This window comes from Stenella coeruleoalba (genome assembly GCF_951394435.1).
Source record: "Stenella coeruleoalba genome assembly, chromosome: 19".
NCBI lineage: Eukaryota > Metazoa > Chordata > Mammalia > Artiodactyla > Delphinidae > Stenella > Stenella coeruleoalba.
This window is the reverse complement of record NC_137165.1, coordinates 9,775,881-9,796,434: the sequence shown is the minus strand read 5'-3', so window position 1 is coordinate 9,796,434 and position 20,554 is coordinate 9,775,881. Positions and strand designations below refer to the sequence as shown.

Below are 20,554 nucleotides of genomic sequence, written 5' to 3'. Positions count from 1 at the left end.
TCTGGAGAGCGAGGGAGGAAGGAAGGATACAGACCCAGGCGTTCACCCCACCTCCACCCCCGCCCCCGACATCCCGGCCAGATAAAGGAGCCGAGGCCAAGAGGGGAGAGAGACCCCGCCCCCCTTGAGAAGAAAGCTGAAGCCCCTGCAGGACGGGGGTAAGAACCAGAGACTGAGGGAGCCAGACTCCTGGGTCCCCCTAAGAGGGTTGGGGCTTGTTGATGGTAAGAAGACAGAGGCCCAGAAATTGAGCTAAACTAGGGATCCGGGACTAGAGAATGGACTTTCGTGATTCGGGGAAGGGAGCTTCGATTGGGATTTGGAGGGGTGTGGACCACGGGTCATCTGGGGTCTCCAGGCAGGATCGGACTCCTGAGACCAGGCGCGCGGTGGGGCAGAGGGGAAATGGGGGTGCTGGAAGGGCACTGGGAGTCTAAGTAAGGGCGCTGCGGGCCGGATTCCTCACACTTGCCATCGACGCCGCGGTGTGGGAACCTTCAACTCGCTCCAAGCGCTGTGGAATCTAGAGGAGGAAAGCGAGCGATGCTGTGGTTGAGGGTAGAAAGAACAAGATGAATTAAGTGAGGCTGCGTGAGCCGGGGCCGGGGGCTTGGCTCTAGCTGCACCTCAGCAGGAAGAGGCAAACTGCGGAAGGGCAGGCGTCTTAGGACGGCCTGGATCCCTGAGCCCTCTCCTTGGCACCCGCAGGCCTGCGTCGCCATGGGCTCCACCGCTGCCCCGGAGGGAACGCTGGGCTACGTCCGCGAGTTCACTCGCCACTCCTCCGACGTGCTCGGCAACCTGAATGAGCTGCGCCTGCGCGGGATCCTCACTGACGTCACGCTGCTGGTTGGCGGGCAACCCCTTCGAGCTCACAAGGCAGTTCTTATCGCCTGCAGGTTCGAGGGGTGGCTCAGGGGTGGGGTGGGACCAAATGGAAAAGGGGCGGAGCCCGAAGGTCTTTGGGAGGGAACCCGAAGCCAAACCTTCCAGAAGCAGGAGGCGGGGCGTCCGCGAATTGGGGGCGGGGTGAGAGTGGGGGAGGCGGGGCTTTGTACAGGGGCGCGTGTCTCCCTCGGTTCCCCAGCCCCTAACATGACCTATCTTTCCTCTCTCCAGTGGCTTCTTCTATTCAATTTTCCGAGGCCGTGCAGGAGTGGGGGTAGACGTGCTCTCCCTGCCCGGGGGCCCCGAAGCCGGAGGCTTCGCTCCTCTTCTGGACTTCATGTACACTTCACGCCTACGCCTCTCTCCGGCCACTGCACCAGCCGTCCTTGCGGCCGCCACCTACTTGCAGATGGAACACGTGGTCCAGGCATGCCACCGCTTCATCCAGGCCAGGTGAGGGAGCCCCAACTCGGTGTTCCTCATGGGTGAAGTGGCATCCTAGGTGTCAAGGGCAAAGGCCAAGATTAGGAAATAGCACTAATGTCCATCGCACTTTTCTCAGCTATGAACCTCTGGGCATCTCCCTGCGGCCCCTGGAGGCAGAACCCCCCACGCCCCCAACGGCCCCTCCGCCAGGCAGTCCCAGGCGCTCCGAAGGGCACCCAGACCCACCTACTGAGTCTCGCAGCTGCAGTCAAGGGCCCCCCAGTCCAGGCAGCCCAGACCCCAAGGCCTGCAACTGGAAAAAGTACAAGTTCATCGTGCTAAACTCTCAGGCCTCCCAAGCAGGGAGCCTGGCAGGGGAGAGGAGTTCTGGTCAACTTTGCTCCCAGGCCCGGCTCCCCAGTGGAGATGAGGCTTCCAGCAGCAGCAGCAGTGAAGAAGGACCCATTTCCGGTCCACAGAGCAGGTACAGAAACTGGAACCCCCCGCAATTTGTAGAGGCAGCCTCAGCTCAGAGGCACAGCCCTTGGGCCTGGGTGGTCAGGAACAGGGAGTGAAGGAGTGGGCTTCAGGGACACCAGCTCACCTTAGGGAGTTGGCCAGAGGTCAGGCTTACTCTGTAGGGTGGGACTTGGGCAGTGAAATTGGACATGGCACATTGGTCCATAGTGGCTCACCTCCAGAGGGTAGGCCTATGGCAACAAGTCTTCCAGGGGAGAACCCCACCACCGCCGCCGCCATATAATCTCTCCTAACCCTTGTCTCTGGGCCTTGACATCTGCCTAGGCTCTCTCCAACTGCTGCCACTGTACAGTTCAAATGTGGGGCTCCAGTCAATACCCCCCATCTCCTCACACCCCGGGCTCCAGAGACCACTGGGTCACACTCTGGGCGGGCTCATCCACCACCAGGTAAGAGCCCCTCCTTTTACCCCCTTCTTGGATTTTCTCCCATGGCTGCTCAAGGCCAGTTTAAAGGCCCAGTCCATTTCCTGCTGATTAGACTCACCTAGGGAGCTTTTAAAAATCCCATTGCCCAGGTCACACCCCATAGATCAGAAAGTCTGCAAGTGGGAGCCTGGCATCAGTACTTTTTAAAGCTTCCAGTGAACAGCACTGTTTGGGAACTTCTGGCCTATTTCCATCCAGGCCTGAGTGGTCAGCCCAGGGCTTGGCAAGGCCTCTCTGGCAAGCTGTCATCCAGAGTGGTGCAAGAGAGGAGAGAGAAACAGAAACTTCCACCCACGAGTAGGGGCCTCCACCTACCACCACCGCTATTGGAGTGATTAGCAGAGTACTCTGGAATCAGACAGACATGGAGTCAGATCTTGGCTTGTCCTCTCAATAACCATGTGACCCCAAGCAAGTCAAATGAGCTCCAGAAGCCTTAACAGTAAATCGGGAAAAAGAAAACCCGCTACCGTGTGGTTTGAGGATTCACTGGTATTGTCATTACCCACCACCCTTCCCAGGAAGTGAATTTTTCAGCTGCCAGAGCTGTGAGGCTGTGGCTGGGTGCTCATCGGGGCTGGACCCCTTGGCTCCTGGGGATGAGGATAAGCCCTACAAGTGTCAGCTCTGCCGGTCTGCCTTCCGCTATAAGGGCAACCTGGCCAGCCACCGCACGGTGCACACAGGTAGGGGAGGAGCGGGGAGAGGGCCCTGGCCTTGGTGCCCACAGCCGTCCCCTGGTAGAGTCCCTGACCTCCCTTCCTCCCTGCCTCCAGGGGAAAAGCCCTACCACTGCTCCGTCTGCGGAGCCCGCTTTAACCGGCCGGCTAACCTAAAAACGCATAGCCGCATCCATTCGGGAGAGAAGCCCTACAAGTGTGAGACGTGCGGCTCGCGCTTTGTACAGGTACGGCGCCCGTTTCAGAGACGGCTCGCAGGCAAATTTCCGAGAGGGCGAGGTGGGCCGAATGGGGAGGGTTCTGTCCCTCCCATTGGCGCTGTCTGAGGTCCCCTCCTCTCCCAGGTAGCGCATCTGCGCGCGCACGTGCTGATCCACACCGGGGAGAAGCCCTATCCTTGCCCCACCTGCGGGACTCGCTTCCGCCACCTACAGACCCTCAAGAGCCACGTTCGCATCCACACGGGAGAGAAGCCTTACCACGTGAGTACCCGACCTGGCTTGACCCAAAGCCTTGGAATTACCTTCCGTTTACCGAGGGGCGGAGCTCTGAAAGGAGCCGGCCCAGCGGTTCTAGACCTGTTCGAGGTGGGCGGTGTCCTTGTGAGTAAGGGGCGGGGGCCGAGGGTAGGGGTGGCAGGTATAGAAGTTAGGCTCCTGGACGGGGCGCTACCCTCCTGGAGAGGAGCTGACGGATGGAGAAAGCTTTGCTGAAGAGGGCGGGGCGTAGCTCCTAGGCCTTCCCCTAAGGATTTGGGAGCATGTAGGGACTAAAGAGCTTCTCTAAGATAGAGTGCTGGGCGGTTCTCCTTTGCTCAACACCTAAAAGGTGGTCGTGCTTGGGGAGGGACCTGACTCAGCTGTCCTCCGACAGTGCGACCCCTGCAGTCTGCATTTCCGGCACAAGAGTCAACTTCGGCTGCATCTGCGCCAGAAACACGGAGCTGCTACCAACACCAAAGTGCACTACCACATTCTGGGGGGGCCCTAGCTGAGCGCCTGCCCAGGTCCCACTCCCTTCCTGGAAGACAGGAAAGCCGCGGCTCACGCCTGGGTTCGCTGTCAGGCTTGGGCATAGGGGTGTGCAAGGCCCCTCGATGTCAGCGACTTGCCACCACCTTAATTTCTCACTGGGGAGAGCAGGGGTGGCAGATCCCAACTTGATCTGCCTTTGTTTTGCTGGTCAAAACCTCTTCCCCACGATCACAATTGTTTCTGAGGAGAGAACGAGCTAGGAGCTGGAGGAGGGGAGAGACTGGAGGCCTGGTTTCTACCTGCAGCCCCCATCTCATTCGGTTTATCTGTAAATATAATTTATTGAGGCCTTTGGGTGGCACCAGGGCCTTCATTCTATTGCATTTCCCATGTCCCTCTTCCCCAAGTGTGATCAAAAGTGACCTGAAACACAGAATGTGAGGTCATGGCTCTGCCGGCAGAGATTAGCACTTGGCTGCCTCCTTTGGCGTGAGTGTTTTGTATTATTATTGTCATAACTTTTATCTTTAGAGTTGTTCTTTTCCTATTTGCTTGTTGGTTTGTTTCAAATGGAGAAAGGGGTTCTCTGTGTCCTACCCCTCCAATTCTAGGTCTGGAAACGTAATTTGTTCTAGGGCAGCTCTGGGAACATGTGGGTTTATGGAATTGGGTCAGGAACCCTCTCTGGTATTCTGAATGTTGTAGGTTTTCTAGCAGGCCAGCACTGGATTAGACTTTTTCTGTTCTTCAAGGGTTACAGGAACCTATGGTGAGCCTGAAGTGGAGGTAATAAGTACCTCCTAGAGGCAGTGGGTGTGGGGCCTTTGTTAGTCTTGGAACTGGGGTGATGATTACAGGGGCTTTCTCTTATGTTCCTAACTGTCCCATTCGTCTGATCACCTAGGTCTGGCTCCACTGTGTCTGTTTGATAGAACTCACCCAGGAGCTTGAGTTGGGCCCACAATCCTCCCACTAGGGCCCGTTCTTAGCACTGAGTTGATCCCTCCATGCAGGAGAGATCTGAAATTCCTCACCAGAGATGATGCAATCTTTTCTGATTCTGCCCAGTCTCTAAGCATGTTATGACCTAGGGGAGAATTATGAAACCCTTTATCTTGACTAAACAGTAAAGAGTATGACTCATCCTTTACTGCAGAGGTGTCTGGGTTTGAATGTTCCTTGGGGTTCTACCTGAGATGAACCTCTTCTTCCTTTAGTAGGTTTTCGGACATCTTCTGGCAAGTGTCCAGATTCCAGAAACTTCTTTGCCTCTAGAAGTCACAGCTGCTTGGTAACTTTCTTACCTTAGAAAAGCTGGGTCTGTGACCTGGTCTTCCTGTCACTGCATTCCTGTCCGGAACCAGTGAAAGCACTAGAACCTTCCACAGGGAGAGAAAAGGGGTTGAGTTCCACTATGGATTTTCTGTAGTTTGGGATTATGATCGGAATTACTGTTGGGATTAGAGATTTAGAAGATTTAAAAGACTGACTGATGGACCCTCTAGTTGACCAAGTATCCAGGTAGGATTAAGAGGTTGGTTGAGGGGCAAAGTCTCTGGTGTAGGCCAAGTAGGTAGAAGGTTAGGAATGGGTTGCTTCTTAACTGTGTGGAATGTCTGGAATGTTAGATGATACTCTGAAGCCTTGATTTACAGTCCTGCCCCTGTTGCCCTGGGGGATTAGGGACATGGGGTGGAAGGTAAAAAGCACTTTGAATTTGCAGGGTGGAGGTTCCTCAAGACAGGTCAGTACTAGTGGCTGTCACTTGGGGACTGGTGAGAGAGCTACTCTTCTCCCTCTTTGCCTCTTACTCCCCACTGCAGAATTGAAGGAGGTAGGGAAAGCAGAGGAGAGAGCTGAGAAGGAACCATGATTTTTTTTTTTTTTTTTACCAGATTGGATGGGCAGGTGGAGAGTGCCAAGGGGTGGAGATGTTAGATATTGCAAGATCAGAATCATGGAATAAAGAAGCCTCTCTGTGCTGCCTGTTGTGTCCTGGGTTCTTGCCTGTGGGGATCTGGGGACTGAGGGTTCTGAAGCTAGGGAAAGAGGGTATCCTATCCTTCCTGGATACCATCTTGGATTCTGTGCCCATCCCACTGTCCCATCCCACCAGACATTTTAAGTGGCCCTTGTTCTCCCCTTCCCTGCCCTTGCCTTCCGGATCATTGTGTAGGAACCAGTGACTTCATGAAGTTTCTCCGGAGCCACCTGCATCCTACTGCTCTGAAGTCACTTCCTGCCTGAGGTGTGGAGGCAGCAGGGAGAAACCAGGAAGCCACTAATAATACCAGCATGTTGGGGGATGCATCTGTGCAGGGGAACTTAATGCCTGGACACCCTCTACCACCACCACCACCACAGAAAATGGATAGGACTTGGGTGCCATAAGGATAATAGGAGCTGGAGGTGGCAGTGAGAAGGCTGTGTGGTTAGAGCCAGCGTGCCAGCTCTACCCCTCCCCCAGCAGTGGTGTCTTGGAATCCATCCAGTGCCTAGTACACACTTCTCTCCCACCCTTTCCCCTGTCCTGTGTGTGTCATGGGTGCACAGCCTTGTTCTACCCAGAGGTTAAGGGGTCACTAATTCTGATAAGTGGACTTAAATTTTGGACTTAAATTCCTTTTGGACTTAAATTCCTCATCCATGAAATAAGTCCATTAGCATGGAAGGAATAAGTTCCTTCCAACGTTTACAGTTTGTGGTTGTGCTTCTTAATCTTTTAAAACCCATGACCTGGGTTAGATTTTTTTTTTAAGCACAAAACAAAGAAACTAAACTAAAACCTTCCTTCCCCTCCCACTGCAGCTTATCCCCTGTTTAAAATAAGACCAGCTTAAAATAAAATAAGACCAGCTAATATTACTTAACTCCTACTACATGTCAGGCCCTAAACTAAACATTTTAGTGTATAGATTTTCTAATTCAACTCCCCCGACAACCCTAAAAGTAGGTACTATTATTAGCCCCAGTTTACAAGTGGGGAAACCAGCTGAGAGGTTCAATGTCTTGGCCAAGTTAAGAAGTGATGAAACCAGGATTGGAACTGTGATTTGATTCTAAAGACTGCGCTCTTAACCACTCTGTTATACAGCCACACCAATTTCTACATCTTTGGTACAGTCCCCACCAGCCAAAGTTCTAACTCCACTTAAAAAAAAAAAAAAAAAGCTTCTTGGGTATGATTACTTTTATTTCCCACGTATAAAATTATACGGCTCAATATGCTTTTTTAAATTATACAGCCTCCCTCCCCACCCCAGCCCCACTTGTCTGGGTATGACCCCTTGAGTTCAAATTTCAAGGTCAGTGTCCTAAGGATCTTGAAGCCAAGTCATTAGTGCTCTATAAGGCTGGAGGAACTGGGTACTGGTTGGGTAGGAGGGGCTGATTGCGCCAGTGGTCATGGCTTGTCTCTAGTCTATCCCATCATGAGATCAAAAGCTGTGATTAGGAAGTGGTTGTTACTAGAGGTCAGAGGAAAATGTTCCAGCCCCATTGAAGACGAGGGCTGGTGGGGCTCTGAGTGAGCTCAGAGTTGCACTTCCTCTCCCCAGTTATTTTTGGTCTCTGTGACCCGTAGGTTTCCTGTTAGTGGGAACAGAAGGGACAGGAACGAGTTCCCAATACAGAAATCAACGCCAAGAGTCCAAGAGCCCAGTCTCCTCTCTCTTTCCTTGGCCTTTGAACCCACTCAGGAATCCAGGCATCTAGATTCTAATGGCCTCAGGCGCTTGGCCAGGTATTTTATCTTATCTCATAATCCCTCCGCACCACCCACCCCACCCCCGCCCCGCTTTTCAGCTCCCGGGCCCCTCATCAAGCAAGTATGTGTCTTCCTCTCCTGAACCAGTTTACCAACTCCTAACGCCCACGGACTCCTTACGTGCGCATCTCCGTGCTGAAATCTGGTCGAATTGGCCCGCTAGTTGGACAGGAGACCGAAGCTACCTCCTGGTTGGTTCCTGGGTCACCTAGGGCCCGTCTATTTAGCCTGCTAAAGTCCCCTCCTCACGCCTGCGCCCCACTCACTGCCCCAGAACAGGTTCTAAAGCCCGCCCTGCCCTTATGGCTCCGCCCCCTTCTGAGGAGTCCCGCGTTCTCATTGGTGAGCTACAGACAGGGATGTTGGCCGGGCTGGCCAGGTGCAGACACTTCCAGTGATAAGATAGATAATCCACCCTGAGACCTCAGGGATGGGGCCCAAACTCAGTGCTGCCCCCTGGCTCCTAGACCGAAAGTCAGCCCTCTCCTCCGTCTGTCCCGCCCAGGCCTCGACTCTCCACTCACGGCCGGCGGAGCCACGCCCCCCGGCGCTGAGCGCAGGGCCAAGCGCCCGCCTGGTCTCCCTACCTATATCGCCCCCGCTAGGGGAAGGGCGCAGGCGCCTCACGCAGCCTCTCTGCAGCTTTCAAGCCCTCGTTGGTACTTTCCTCTCTACCATCCTCTGCTCCCTGCTCGGCTGCGAGTGGTCCGGTTGGGTGGGTGGGCAGAGGTGGAACGTCCTGAGCCCTGCTCCGGAAGGGGCTTAAGGCGGCAGTCCTGTTACCTCCCAGATGGCACTTAGGGCCGAGCCCCCCGACGGGGGCTGGGGGTGGATGGTGGTGCTCTCAGCGTTCTTCCAGTCGGCGCTGGTGTTCGGAGTGCTCCGCTCCTTCGGCGTCTTCTTTGTGGAGTTTGTGGCTGCGTTTGAGGAGCCGGCAGCGCGAGTCTCCTGGATCGCCTCCATAGGAATCGCGGTGCAGCAGTTCGGGAGTGAGTGCTGCGCCTGGGTCCAGAGTCCTGTGACCCTCGACCCTCGGAAGGGAGAGGAGATGCGGGGACGGTAAAGGAGATGGTGGGGGTGGGGTCAGTGCTGGAGAAGGACGCCTGTGATCTTCTCTCAGAACACTTCCTCTTCTCCAGGCCCAGTGGGCAGTGCGCTGAGCACCAAGTTCGGGCCCAGGCCTGTGGTGATGGCTGGGGGCATCTTGGCTGCGTTGGGGATGCTGCTCGCCGCCTTTGCTACCTCCTTAACCCACCTGTACCTGAGTATTGGGCTGCTCTCAGGTGAGACCCTGGGCAAGGGCGGGTCAAAAGCCTGAGTCTTTTTGGCCTCTGGACTTTTACCTTCTTCCTGCTCCTTCCAAAAGGCTTAGGGAGACGCTGAGAGAAAGTTTTGGCTAGCACCTGTGCCCAGAAGGCAATTTTGTTTTTAATTACATCGGTTTATTTATGGCTGCGTTGGGTCTACGTTGCTGCGCGTGGGCTTTCTCTAGTTGCATCGAGTGGGGGATACTCTTCGTTGCGGTGCGCCGGGCTTCTCTTGGCGGTGACTTCTCTTGTTGCGGAGCACAGGCTCTAGGCGCGCGGGCTTCAGTATTTGTGGCATGTGGGATTTATAGTTGTGGCTCGCGGGCTGTAGAGCGCAGGCTCAGTAGTTGGGGTGCACAGGCTCAGTTGCTCCGTGGCCCTTGCTCCTTCCCAGACCAGAGCTCGAACCCGTGTCCCCTGCATTGGCAGGCGGATTCTTAACCACTGCACCACCAGCAAACTCCCCCAGAAGGGAATTCTTAAGAGAGGTGACTAAAATGATAAACAGGTTAGGGGAAATCAGGAAATTCAAAGACACAAGCCCAGGGCTAGTGGGACTGGAGTGTAAAAGGAAGAATTACTGTAAAATTGTGTCAGATGTGAAAGCTGTGAAATAGATATCATTATCCTATTTACAGATGAGGAAAGGCTTTAAGCTTATGCAACTTGGCAAGTGAAGTTCACACAGCCAGAAATGGTAGAGCCCAGGTCTAACTCCAGAGTTCTATGGTAGTTAACTTTGCAAACATTCCAGAGTCCCATAAAGTATATTACCCCCATTTTGCAGATGAGATTGAGGCTAGGAGATTAAGTAAATAGACAAGGTCATACAGCTAGCAAGTATCAAGCTAGGATTGTAATTTACACCTGTGCTACCTTCTGCTGCTGGGCAGTGTTGGGATGATTGTGTGCCCTGAGCTCCTTATGGGTCCCTCAACCCCCATTTCTTCCTTTTTGACAGGATCTGGCTGGGCCTTGACCTTCACTCCCACCCTGGCCTGCCTGTCCCGTTACTTCTCTCGTCGGCGATCCCTGGCCACTGGGCTAGCACTGACGGGCGTGGGCCTCTCCTCCTTTGCTTTTGCTCCACTCTTCCAATGGCTGCTCAGCCAGTACGCCTGGCGGGGGGCCCTGCTGCTGGTGTCTGCCCTCTCCCTCCACTTGGTGGCCTGTGGTGCTCTTCTCCGCCCACTCTCCCTGGCCGAGGACCCTGTCGTGGGTGGCCCTGGGGCCCAACTTGCCAACCTTCTCCATCATGGCCCCTTCCTCCGTTACACCGTTGCCCTCACCCTGATCAACACTGGCTACTTCATTCCCTACGTGCACCTGGTGGCCCATCTTCGGGACCTAGATTGGGACCCACTGCCTGCTGCCTTCCTGCTCTCAGTGGCGGCTATTTCTGACCCTGTGGGGCGTGTGGCTTCTGGGTGGCTAGGGGATGCAGTCCCAGGGCCTGTGGCAAGACTCCTGATGCTCTGGACCACCCTGACTGGGGTGATACTGGCCCTGTACCCTGCGGCTCAGGCTCCCACAGCCCTGGTGGCTCTGACTGTGGCCTATGGCTTCACATCAGGGGCCCTGACCCCAGTGGCCTTCTCCGTGCTGCCTGAACTGGTGGGAACTGGAAAGATATACTGTGGCCTGGGACTGGTGCAGATGGTAGAAAGCATCGGGGGGCTGCTGGGGGCTCCTCTATCAGGTAAGGGGACTGGGATTTCCAGGTGGGTGTGGGCTGCCACGTCATACCATTCAGGGAGGGAATTGACATTATAGTTATGTGAATACTGCCCTCTGGTATGGTACATACACAGCCTGCATGGTCAACCACAGCAGCCCTGAAATGGGTCCAAAGTGGCAGGGTACCTACAGTTGGGGTTTTCAGAGGACCTGGTCAGACCTGGCCAGACATAACATGCCAGTGTCTGCCTTTTCCCTTGGCCCACTGGGCCCCAGGCCAGGGGTCTGAGCCATCTGGTCAAAGTTCTCCAGGCTCCTGATGCCAGAACCTTCAGACCCTTAACATTTTCCTAACTATTAACTGAAGGCATGGAAGAGAAGGCCACAGCTACTGGAAAGAAAGGCACAAGTGTGCCTGACTCCATCCGGATCCCCAAATCCCCACTGGCTGGTTCAGAGATCCTTTCTGAAAGCAGGAAGGTGGTTGAAATGGCCTTTTGAGGCCCCTGGGAAGCCTGAGTTCTCGAGCTCATCCAGTCCTACCTTGAGAGTTCTAATTCTCCAAGATGATGGGTTAAGGATTATTTTCTTCCCTCCACCCCAAAATGTGTCTGAGTCCCAGGAAACAGATCACCCATGTGTATTCTTTTTCTCTCTTGAATCTAGGCTACCTCCGGGATGTGACAGGCACCTACACAGCTTCTTTTGTGGTGGCTGGGGCCTTCCTTCTTGCAGGGAGTGGAGTTCTCATCACTCTGCCCCACTTCTTCTGCTTGTCAGCTCCTACCTCCAAGCCCCAGGACCCTGTAACAGAGGCACTGGATACCAAAGTCCCCCTGCCCAGGGAGGGGCTGGGAGAGGACTGAACTCCAGGAAGGGGGAGTCAGACCCAGAAACCCAGGGGTTGTTGGCTCCAGGTCTTCTGCCCCATCTTGGCACCCACAGAACCACAGTGCCTTAAGCATCGTTATCTGCCTCCTCCCCCCCAGAGCAGGCCTGGGGCTCCTGCGATGTGTGTGCCAACCCTTTGTATTTTGTCTTATCTCTTCTTCGCTCGCACAACCTTTTCTGAAGGATCCAGGAGTTCAGCCTGCTCCACTGAGCTGTGAATCGACTGTGGAAACTCAAAGGCCAAGAGACTTATCATGTTTTACATGTGATCTCTGGTGTTGCCTCCCACATTTCTTCCCTGAAGACAGATCTTTGGGAAAGAGGGATGCCCCTTTGAGATAAAACTGAATAAGAAAACCGGACAATAATCAGAACCTCAAAAAGAATTGGGGCCCATATGCCTGGGTTGGCTGAATGGGGTCACGCTGGGGACTGGAGGGGAGGTATCCAGGAGCTCTGGTGACCCAGAGCATTTAACCCTGGACTCTGCTCTCTGGATCACAGTTCCTCCTACTTGCCCACTGACCTCCCTCTTTCCCACTATCCCCTGTAACTTAGGAAAGAAATTAAGAAAATGGTGAGGGACATGCGGGGGGTGCTAGCTGGGGAGGGGGAGATAAAGCTAAGAGAGCTGAAGTCTGGGTCTGGGATTCTTATGTTTTCATCAGGCCAGTAGAAGGAGACTGAAATGCAGGAGAGAGTTATCTGGGAAATGAGGATGGGGCAGCTAGCACCCATGAGCACCCCCCTCCTCCAACAAACTGAAGCTGATAGGCAGACAGTTTCTCAAAGATTTCCTGTTATAATGGCAAGAACTTGGGCAAAGAGAAACGGACTGACTAGACAAACACCCTTCCTGCCTCGCACGGCTTAGGGGGATCCTGTTCCTATCAACCAGCCTTTTTGGATATTTTAAGTAGAATGTTTGCAGCATCCTAGATTGCCTAACAATTGGAGATTGCCTAACAAAAGCAGATAGAAAGTCTTTATTGGGGGCGAGGCTCAAACAAGAAAATGGTCAACAAGTGCTGTCCAGAGTGGAGTGAGGGCCTCCTGGGGGGAGCAGGGCAACCTGAGGGCTGGGGAGCAGCTCCCCCCTCTCAGGGGGTGGGGTGCCTGGACGTGAGGCTGGACGGCAGGAGGGCAGCGCACTGGGCAGCCCCATGTAGATGAAGCTGCCAGAGAGGATGAAAGAGCTGCACACGAGGAAGGAGGCAGTGAAGTCTCCTGTCTCATCCCTTAGGAAGCCTGAGAGGAGGGGGAAAGGAACTCAGAGGCCTCCGTGCCCAGGTGCAGAGGAGGGGTGCGAGCGGATCTGCTGGCTCAGGCCCTTACCTGACAGGGGAGGGCCCAGAAGCCCCCCCAGGCTCATCAGCATCATCACCAGCCCGGTGGCCTGCACCACACCGCCGACGCCCACCAGCCCCGGGAGCACGCCGAAAACCAACGGGGCGTAACTTCCGGCGCTCAGCCCGTAGGCCCCAGCCGCGGCCAGCAGGGGGCCCCCCCAGCTCTCCTCGTTCCCCACCACCGGCACCAGACCCACCGCCAGCAGCCCTAACCCTGTCAGGGCCCCGAACATCGCCAGCAACCGCGGGAGGGGCACCCAACCCTGGTCCGCCAGCCACCCGCAGAGCAGCCGGGCGCCCGCGTCCCCCACGGCAGCCACCGTCACCACCAGCACCGCCCCATACCCCCCCAGGCCCCGATCTAAAGCGTGAGGGGCCAGGTGCACGTAGGGGACGAAGTACCCGCCCCCCACCAAGGCCGTGCCTAGAGCAAAAACTAAGAAGGCCCGGCGTGTGAAGAGATCTAGGCCGAGGGCAGCTAGCGGGCTTCGGGGTGGGCCCAGGGGGTCTCCAGGGAGCGCCAGGGGTCGCAGCAGGGCGCCACAGGGGGTGAGGTGGAGGGTAATGGAGCCAAGGAGGAGCAGGGCGCCCCGCCAGCCGAAATTATCGAGGAGGAGCTGCAAGGCGGGCGCCAGAAGCAGCGAGGAGGCCCCGTTGCCCGTGAGTGCCAGCCCCACGGCCAAGACTCGACGGCGGGAGAAGTAACGGGAGAGGGTCCCGAGGGCAGGGGCGAATACCAGGGCCCAGCCGGAGCCTGCGAATGGATAGGACCGGGTGAGGACAGGAGCTGGGATGCCTGCCCCCACCATCCCAGCTCGGCTGCTCGCAGGAGGCCCTCGCGCCCTTGGCCTCCAGCTGCCGACACGCTCTGTCTCCACCATCACCCCTGAAGAACCCGGGAATCCCTCTCTCCTCACCAGCAAGGACGCCCAGGCCAAGGTAGAGGTGCAGCAGACTGCGGGCGAAAGCCGAGAAGACGAAGCCGAGCGAGGTGAGGACGCCCCCAACCATCACCACGGGGCGCGCCCCCCAGCGGGTGCTCAGGGCGCTGCCCACTGGGCCTGGAGGGAGGCGGAGTCAACGGAAGACACGCTCCTGGACCCCCAAACTCGCTCCAACACTTCTCATTGGCTGTTTGCCTGGCCTAAACTTCTCCCCCTGCCTAATAGCCTCTCCGCCTTGACCTCAAGACCCACTATATTCTAGAACTTAGGTACACTGGTCGACCTTTCTTACGTTGTCTGGTAATCAACCAGGTGTGTCCCCCACCACTGCACTCATGGCCCCTCCACCCCGGTTCCCGCCTCCCACCTCGGGGCCCCCCCTCACTGGCTGCCTGCTGCACGGCCAGGGCCAGGGCGCTGACCCACGCAGTGTCCTGAGCGCTTCGGTCAAAATGCTCCGCGAGGTCAGGGAGGGCGAGGCCCAGGGAGCGTAACAGTCCGTAGGAGAGCCCATTCACCGCGAAGGCTGCGGCCGCCACCACCCAGCCCCAGCCCCCGTCCGGGGGTCCGGCTGGCTTGGGGGTCATCACCGCCTGGAGGAGGGGGACCACCTGTGAGAGAAGTCTCCAGGTCTGTGCCTCCTTTAGGGACCCGGGCATCCCTGAGATCCAGCTTCTGGCTCTTTGCCCAGGGTGGGCACGTCACCCTGAGCACGACAGGACGGAGACGGAGGAGCCTAGGGACAGAACTCCCGGGTTCGCGCGATCCCGGGACGGGATGACAGCCGGATCCCCCAGGCCTGAGACTCCCCCTCCCACACACCCGTCTCCCTTACCCGACCTCTCCGGGCGGTGCGGGGAGAGGAAGGGCTCGGCCCGCTTTTCTCCCTGCTTCCGGGGCGGGCGGGGCCCCAGAGGGAGCAAATGTAGAGATGGAGCCCAACTTGGACGGGCTCTCAAGGTAAACAGAGAGCTCCACAGGGGGGCTGAGCCACCTGGGACGGGGGGGGTACGGAGGGCGGGGGCGAGCTGAGACAGCCAATCCGCCGAGCCGCGGGTGAGGCCAGACGCCGAGTCCTACGGGGATTGAATTATCCACTTACACCCCCAACCCCGGGGAAGGGAGGGGTGAGGAATGAATGCCGCCACGCCCACGCCCACGCACCTGCCGCCGGCTGTGCACCCGGGAGACGCGTGGATTGCAACCTCCAGCCTGCCCAACGTCGGTAGGCAACGCACGGAAATAGCGGTAGTCCTCCCAAAGCCTGAGTGGATGAGTACTTTCGTTCTCAGGGAACGTTGCTGGAGAACCTGGTAAAAGCTCTCGGATGTTAAATCACCTCCACGAAGTGTATGTTGCGTGCTTAACAATAATATGCCCTCAAGGACGGAGGAGAAGGAAGAGGACTTCCTTATGATGGGCCAGGGACATGTACACATGTCATCTTTCATCTTCACAATCACCCTGTGAAAAAGGTGTTCTTCCCATTTTACAGATAAGGTAACTGAAACTTAGGGAGGTTAGGTGACTTGCCCAAATCACTCAGCTTAAAAAAGAAAAAAATGGTGGAAATATTTGAATTGGGGTCTGTCCAACTGCGGAACCATACAAGAAGAACAGACCTAGGACTGAAATAGAATCCGCCACCATGGAGGGAAATGGCCTGGAGACAGTTTGATGCCAAACTGACCTGGAAATGGTAGAGCCTTTGCAGAGCCAGAGAGTTTATGATTCTGAGATAGGGGTTACTGGGAATACAAAGGATTCTTGAGGTCAGAATCGCGGAAGAGTTAGATTAGAATTTTAAAAACAAAGTTAAGAAATCCGATAATTGAACCCAGGTATTGGTTTCTTGAAAAAATTTTCCTTTTTACATTAGGATTAAGTTTACCATTAATTTACTTCAGCTGTTTGATCAAGGGATGTGTTCTTTGATTTAATTTTCCAACAGTATCAGAGAAATTGGCAGTTTACAGTTTGGCGTATGCAACATCCGAAAGCCACATGGTGGCAGTGTTTCCTAATGGTTGAGAACGTTTCTACAAATAAAGAAAAGAAAAACAGCTTCTTAATCAGTGAAACTGTAAACCTAACAACATGATCTTCGAGGGCTCTCCACTGCCTATAGGAGGTAAAAAAAACAACAAAATTCTCTACTTTGGGCATAAGGCCTTTCACAATCAAAGGTAGACTATCTTTCCATCCCATCTCCCTCCCCTCTCTCCTACACCCTTCCATCAGCCGCCTGTATGGACATGCCTAGCTTTTTCTCACTCCTGAAGTTTTGAATATGTCATGCCCTTTGCTTGAAATGGCCTGGATGGGGTACAGGAGCCCTGACACACACACCCTAGGAAGGTGGTCTCACCAGCTTCCCTAGCTGGGTGTGCTGTTGTGAAAGGCACCTGGGAGACAGAGGCAGCATGTCCTCAGCCAGGGGGAAGGCACGGAGCCCACGTCCCGACATGGCCGGTGAGGACTCTGCTCCAAGCTGAATGAGGCCAAGTGAAACAAATCACTCCCTCTCCATGGTGAAGGAGAAATGCAGGGCAGTCAAAGAGGAGACTGGGTCCTCAGGGTCTGGGAGTGACACTGAGCACCTTTACAGGATACTTATGAACCAACAGGGCATCCCAGAGCCTGGGGCTACGGTGATTGGCTGCGAAAGGGCACGTTCATCTTCTACCTCATGTTGCCTGTATTCTTAGCCAACAGTGAGCCCTGAGGGAACTCACGATGCAAACAGGATGCCCCCTATCAGACCATCAGACACTGCAGCCCTCCACCCCCAACAGTGTACCCTGAGAAGACTCAGGATGAGAAAGCCCGGGATACTGGCCCCAGATGGCTGAGGTGCGTATCAAAGGAATGATTTCAGTGAGCCCAGACTCTTGCATCTTCCCATACATGGAAAAGTGCTAAATTCCTTAAGATATCTGGTTTTCTTTAATTGACATTAATCTTTTGATGTTCCGACTACCTGGTCTTTGTTGCAAAAACTCCTGGATATCCTGGCTCCGCCCCTTGCCTCTTCGGAGCAATCTCTGAGTTATCTGCCATACTGTGTCCAGGGCTTAAGTCCTCAGTTTCGTCTGCTGAATAAAACATAACTCTCAACTTTTAGGTTGTGCATTTTTCTCAGTCAACAAGCAAATATAGCAGTGAGGTTGGGAGAATGAATTCCCAAGCTAGACTTCGTGGGTTTGAAGCCCATCTTTGCCACTTATTAGCTGTATTACTGTAAACAAGTTATTCAACCTCTCTGTGCCTCGATTTCTTCATCTCTAAAATGGGGATAATAATAGTAGCTACCTGATAGGATTGCTATGGGAATAAAATGAGACACTGTGTATACATGTATGAATAAGGGACTTAGAACAGTGCCTGGAACATGATATATGTCAGCCCCTCTTGCACCCCTGCCCCTTCCCCACTGGCTACACCTACTGATGCCTCAAGGTTAAAGAACCACATTGGTCTGGTGAGTTCTCAGTAGAACTACACAGCTTTATAAGACGTGAATGGCTACAAAGAGAGGTTAAATGGATTTTTTCTCTTAGTAGTGAGTGGTTTTCTTAGCATTTTCCAAAGTTTAGGAGAAAATGCTGGTCTCCCTATCTCAACTCTAAAAACAAATGAGAAGAAAAGGAGTCAAAATAAGTTTTGTTCATTCGCTTCCTCATACAAAATATTTATAGACACCTACCATGCCAGATGCTCTGCTTAGGGCTAGGGATACAACTATGGATGCTACAGTCTCTCCCCTCCAAGCCCCCACAATCAAATTAAGAGAAAAAGTGAAATAAAGACATCTCAACACAACGAAAGGGACGCAGACACCATAGAGTGGTGCATGGGAGGAATTGACTCATTCTGCTTGGGCCTGCTGGGAAGGCTTCACAGAAGAGGAGCTCTTTGAGCTGGGTCTTGAAGGATGAGTAGGAGTTTGCCAGATGGCTGTGTGGGCAGGGGCATTCCAGGCAAAGGGAACTGCCTGTGGAAAATCACAAAGGCATGAACCAGCTTGGCACATTGTTTATTGTTTGGGGAGCTGTAAATAGCCACTGTGTGGAGAACAGGGAGTGTGTAGGAGAATAATGTAGGACGAAGCTGCTGGGGCAGAGGGTCCCATCATGAAAGGCCAGGCCAAGGAATTTAGATGTTTTCCCGGGGACTGATTCTTCTCAAAATTACCCCTGATGCAGCAGTCACTAATATCCACTAATACTGGAAGCTGATCACAGAGGGGAGAGGACTCATACCAGCATCAGAAGGGTCAGGAGAGTCTGGGGTGTAGACCTTTTGTGCAGGGGACGTTTCTTTGAACTATCTTGTTTTACATTGAAAATTTTGCATCCTGCTTCATAATCATTGATGCATATCTTCATAGGAAAGTTATGCTTTAAATGACTAGATAAATTATTTAAGTTTTTCTTCCCCAGTCCTCCTCTGGGCAGAAGCCACCTCTGGGAAGTCATCCCAACCACTGATCTGCGTTAGGTGCCTCCCCCTCTGCCTACTCACCCCATCTGAGCACTTTTCAGCCTGCAGTGACATCATCCTTTTTGCCCTCCACCCCTACATTGCCCCTGCACCCTGAGGCCCAGGAGGTGGGACCTTGCATTATTGATCTCTGGATCTTTGACACCCAAAGGTGCCAAAGGTGAATACAACTCACTGCATGAGAGAAACACTGAACACGGGACCCACTGAATGTGTGGACTCGGGGCCTCGTGCTCCATCAGATGTGGCGAGATCACAAGTGGTTGCTGATGGACCAAACTGGCAATGTCCACCCACGTAGAGAAAGCTCCAGAAGCAGATGCTGATCCAGGTCGGGTCTAGGGAGATCAGACAAGAGGGGCAAGGTCTGTCCATAATTTGCTTTGGGGACCACGAGATCAGGGAGTGTGTCTGTGTCTGTGAACTCTAAAACTGCTCTGAGGCTTTCTCCTGGGAGCCCCTGTGAGAGGTTCTTAGGTCCTCTGGGGCCTGCAACCTCTGGGTATCCCTGAGCTGAGCCCAGCCATTGCCTAAGGACACCCACTGGCGGCTCCCTCTGCAGAGTATGGATGGGAAGGAAGGGGCGGACAAGGGTGCAGGGCATCACCCACAGGAAACGTGGCTCTATTTGAGGTACACAAAAATATGAGGCTTTCCCGCGTTTGGCCCTGCTGATCTTGGGCTTCTAAGTGCCTAATACAGCTGCCTCTCACCCCTCGCCTCCCAGAATCTTCTCCTATCCCAGCTCACCCAAGACCAAGCCATGGGAAGTCAGCATAGACCTCAAAGTGGAAGAAGACCATGACCCAGGAAGGGGCCAAGGACACAAAGGTCAGGGCTTGTGGTTCAGGCCAGGGGAGCACATCTGCTGAGACACTCTGTAATGGGGGTGGGTCATGAAACAGGAAGATGAAAGCGCCCACTCAGTGGAGCTTAGGATGTGCAGAGAACAAATTTGCTTGGAATGACCACACCTGAATGGGGAACTGAACCAGGTCCCCTGAACCTTGTGCTGGGGCTGGGGCTGGGTAAGTGGTTGCTGAGTCTGAGGCCAGGGGAGGCTGGTGGTGGGCTTGAAGTTGGCACAGATGAGACAGAGCTGAGGCTGGAGCTAGGTTGGGGCCAAGACCTAGGATGGGACGGGAGTCCCAACCCCACGTTACTCCTCTCTGAGCCCCTCTACCAAGTTTGTCTCTGGTGCTTCTTCAATCCAGTCCCCAATCCCTTCCCTCTGTCACCCTCCCGCCCGCCACCTCCCCAGCCCCACCACCTGCTGAAGATCTGGAGCGTCTGGCTTTTGCATCTCTCTGGACAGCCCAGCCTCCAGGACAGGAGATCAGGATGGCGGAGGAGCACCTAGCTAAAGTCTTTGCGCCTGGTCTGTTTAAAGATCCAAATATGTCTTATTCCAGCATTTTCTGCTTCTGGGACTTTGCCCAACATGTGTGTCAAAGTCCTTAGTTGTAAGCCACAGGCACCAACTCTGACTTACCTAAGGAGAGAAACGATTGATTGCAGGATAGTGTGTAACACTCAGAATTACCAATAAGACTACAGAACTAGGTTTGGCAGGAACACAGACCGGCCACAAGTCTAAGCGAGGGGCCAAGGCCACTGCTGTCGCCATCGGACACTAGATGTCGCTGCCAGCCTTTTGCAGCCACTGGACCTAGAAACTGCTGCTGCTGCTCAGAAACATCCTGTTTGTTTGTTTGTTTTGAGAATTATCTTTTCTTTTGGTGGATAAACTGAGGACTTAAGTCCAGGAGACAGCCCCTCAGATCGCTCTGAGGGACTGTTCCGAAGAGGTAAGGGAGGAACCAGGATACACAGGAGTTTTTGCAACAAAAAACCAGGTAGTCAGAACTTCAAAAATTACTGCTAACTAAGAAAAAAAAGACATCTCAAGTTAATGAATTTAGCACTTTTCTGTGTATGGGAAGATGCAAGAGTCTGGGCTCACTGAAATCATTCTTTTGATATGCTCCTTAACTTTCTAGGACTGGTATCCTGTTTTCTTCCATCCTGTATCCCCTGAGGGTGCACAGTCCAGGCAGCTGTAGTGGCTGATGGCTTGATGGCCTTACTTGATGGTCAACAGTTGAAAATATCTTCTCTGTCTCATTCACTTCTAGCTCCAAACTCAAGTCCAGGGTCGTGCTTCTGACCACCTGAGCCTTG

General features: G+C 54.2%; 3 protein-coding genes across 6 annotated transcripts; 2 read left to right on the top strand and 1 right to left on the bottom strand.

Annotated features, from left to right (window-relative positions):
- Positions 1-720: 720 nt before the first annotated feature.
- Positions 721-6,008, top strand: BCL6B (BCL6B transcription repressor; the record flags this gene model as incomplete). 3 transcript variants are annotated; one of them, XM_079905255.1, is made up of 8 exons in its annotated part: positions 721-899; positions 1,120-1,341; positions 1,451-1,798; positions 2,119-2,243; positions 2,804-2,968; positions 3,059-3,189; positions 3,307-3,444; positions 3,836-6,008. In XM_079905255.1, the coding sequence occupies 8 exons, from the start codon at positions 721-723 to the stop codon at positions 3,950-3,952; spliced, it is 1,425 nt and encodes a 474-aa protein (XP_079761381.1). In that variant the 3' UTR covers positions 3,953-6,008. The 3 variants fall into 3 exon arrangements, with proteins under 3 accessions (XP_079761381.1, XP_079761382.1, XP_079761380.1); XM_079905256.1 differs by lacking the exon at positions 2,119-2,243 and having other exon boundaries at positions 2,808-2,968; XM_079905254.1 differs by having other exon boundaries at positions 2,804-3,189.
- A 2,114-nt stretch (positions 6,009-8,122) lies between these two features.
- SLC16A13 (solute carrier family 16 member 13) lies at positions 8,123-11,559 on the top strand. Of its 2 annotated transcripts, none has more exons than XM_079904713.1 (4): positions 8,123-8,691; positions 8,842-8,985; positions 9,971-10,708; positions 11,353-11,559. In XM_079904713.1, exons 1-4 carry the CDS (start codon positions 8,493-8,495, stop codon positions 11,550-11,552), a joined length of 1,281 nt encoding a protein of 426 aa, XP_079760839.1. In that variant the 5' UTR covers positions 8,123-8,492; the 3' UTR covers positions 11,553-11,559. The 2 variants fall into 2 exon arrangements, with proteins under 2 accessions (XP_079760839.1, XP_079760840.1); XM_079904714.1 differs by having other exon boundaries at positions 8,630-8,761.
- A 1,023-nt stretch (positions 11,560-12,582) lies between these two features.
- Positions 12,583-14,463, bottom strand: SLC16A11 (solute carrier family 16 member 11). The gene is made up of 4 exons (XM_079904715.1): positions 14,256-14,463; positions 13,844-13,987; positions 12,913-13,680; positions 12,583-12,825 (listed from the first exon to the last, which is right to left on the bottom strand). Exons 1-4 carry the CDS (start codon positions 14,455-14,457, stop codon positions 12,596-12,598), a joined length of 1,344 nt encoding a protein of 447 aa, XP_079760841.1. The 5' UTR covers positions 14,458-14,463; the 3' UTR covers positions 12,583-12,595.
- Positions 14,464-20,554: the final 6,091 nt, after the last annotated feature.

Coding starts and splice junctions, on each gene's coding strand:
- SLC16A13 (XM_079904713.1), top strand. CDS start 8,493: ATGGCACTTAGGGCCGAGCCCCCCGACGGGGGCTGGGGGTGGATGGTG. Junction 8,986..9,970: donor GAGTATTGGGCTGCTCTCAG/GTGAGACCCTGG, acceptor CCTTTTTGACAG/GATCTGGCTGGGCCTTGACC. Junction 10,709..11,352: donor GCTGGGGGCTCCTCTATCAG/GTAAGGGGACTG, acceptor TCTTGAATCTAG/GCTACCTCCGGGATGTGACA.
- SLC16A11 (XM_079904715.1), bottom strand. CDS start 14,457: ATGACCCCCAAGCCAGCCGGACCCCCGGACGGGGGCTGGGGCTGGGTG. Junction 13,988..14,255: donor GGCCGTGCAGCAGGCAGCCA/GTGAGGGGGGGC, acceptor GCCTCCCTCCAG/GCCCAGTGGGCAGCGCCCTG. Junction 12,826..12,912: donor TCTGGGCCCTCCCCTGTCAG/GTAAGGGCCTGA, acceptor CCCTCCTCTCAG/GCTTCCTAAGGGATGAGACA.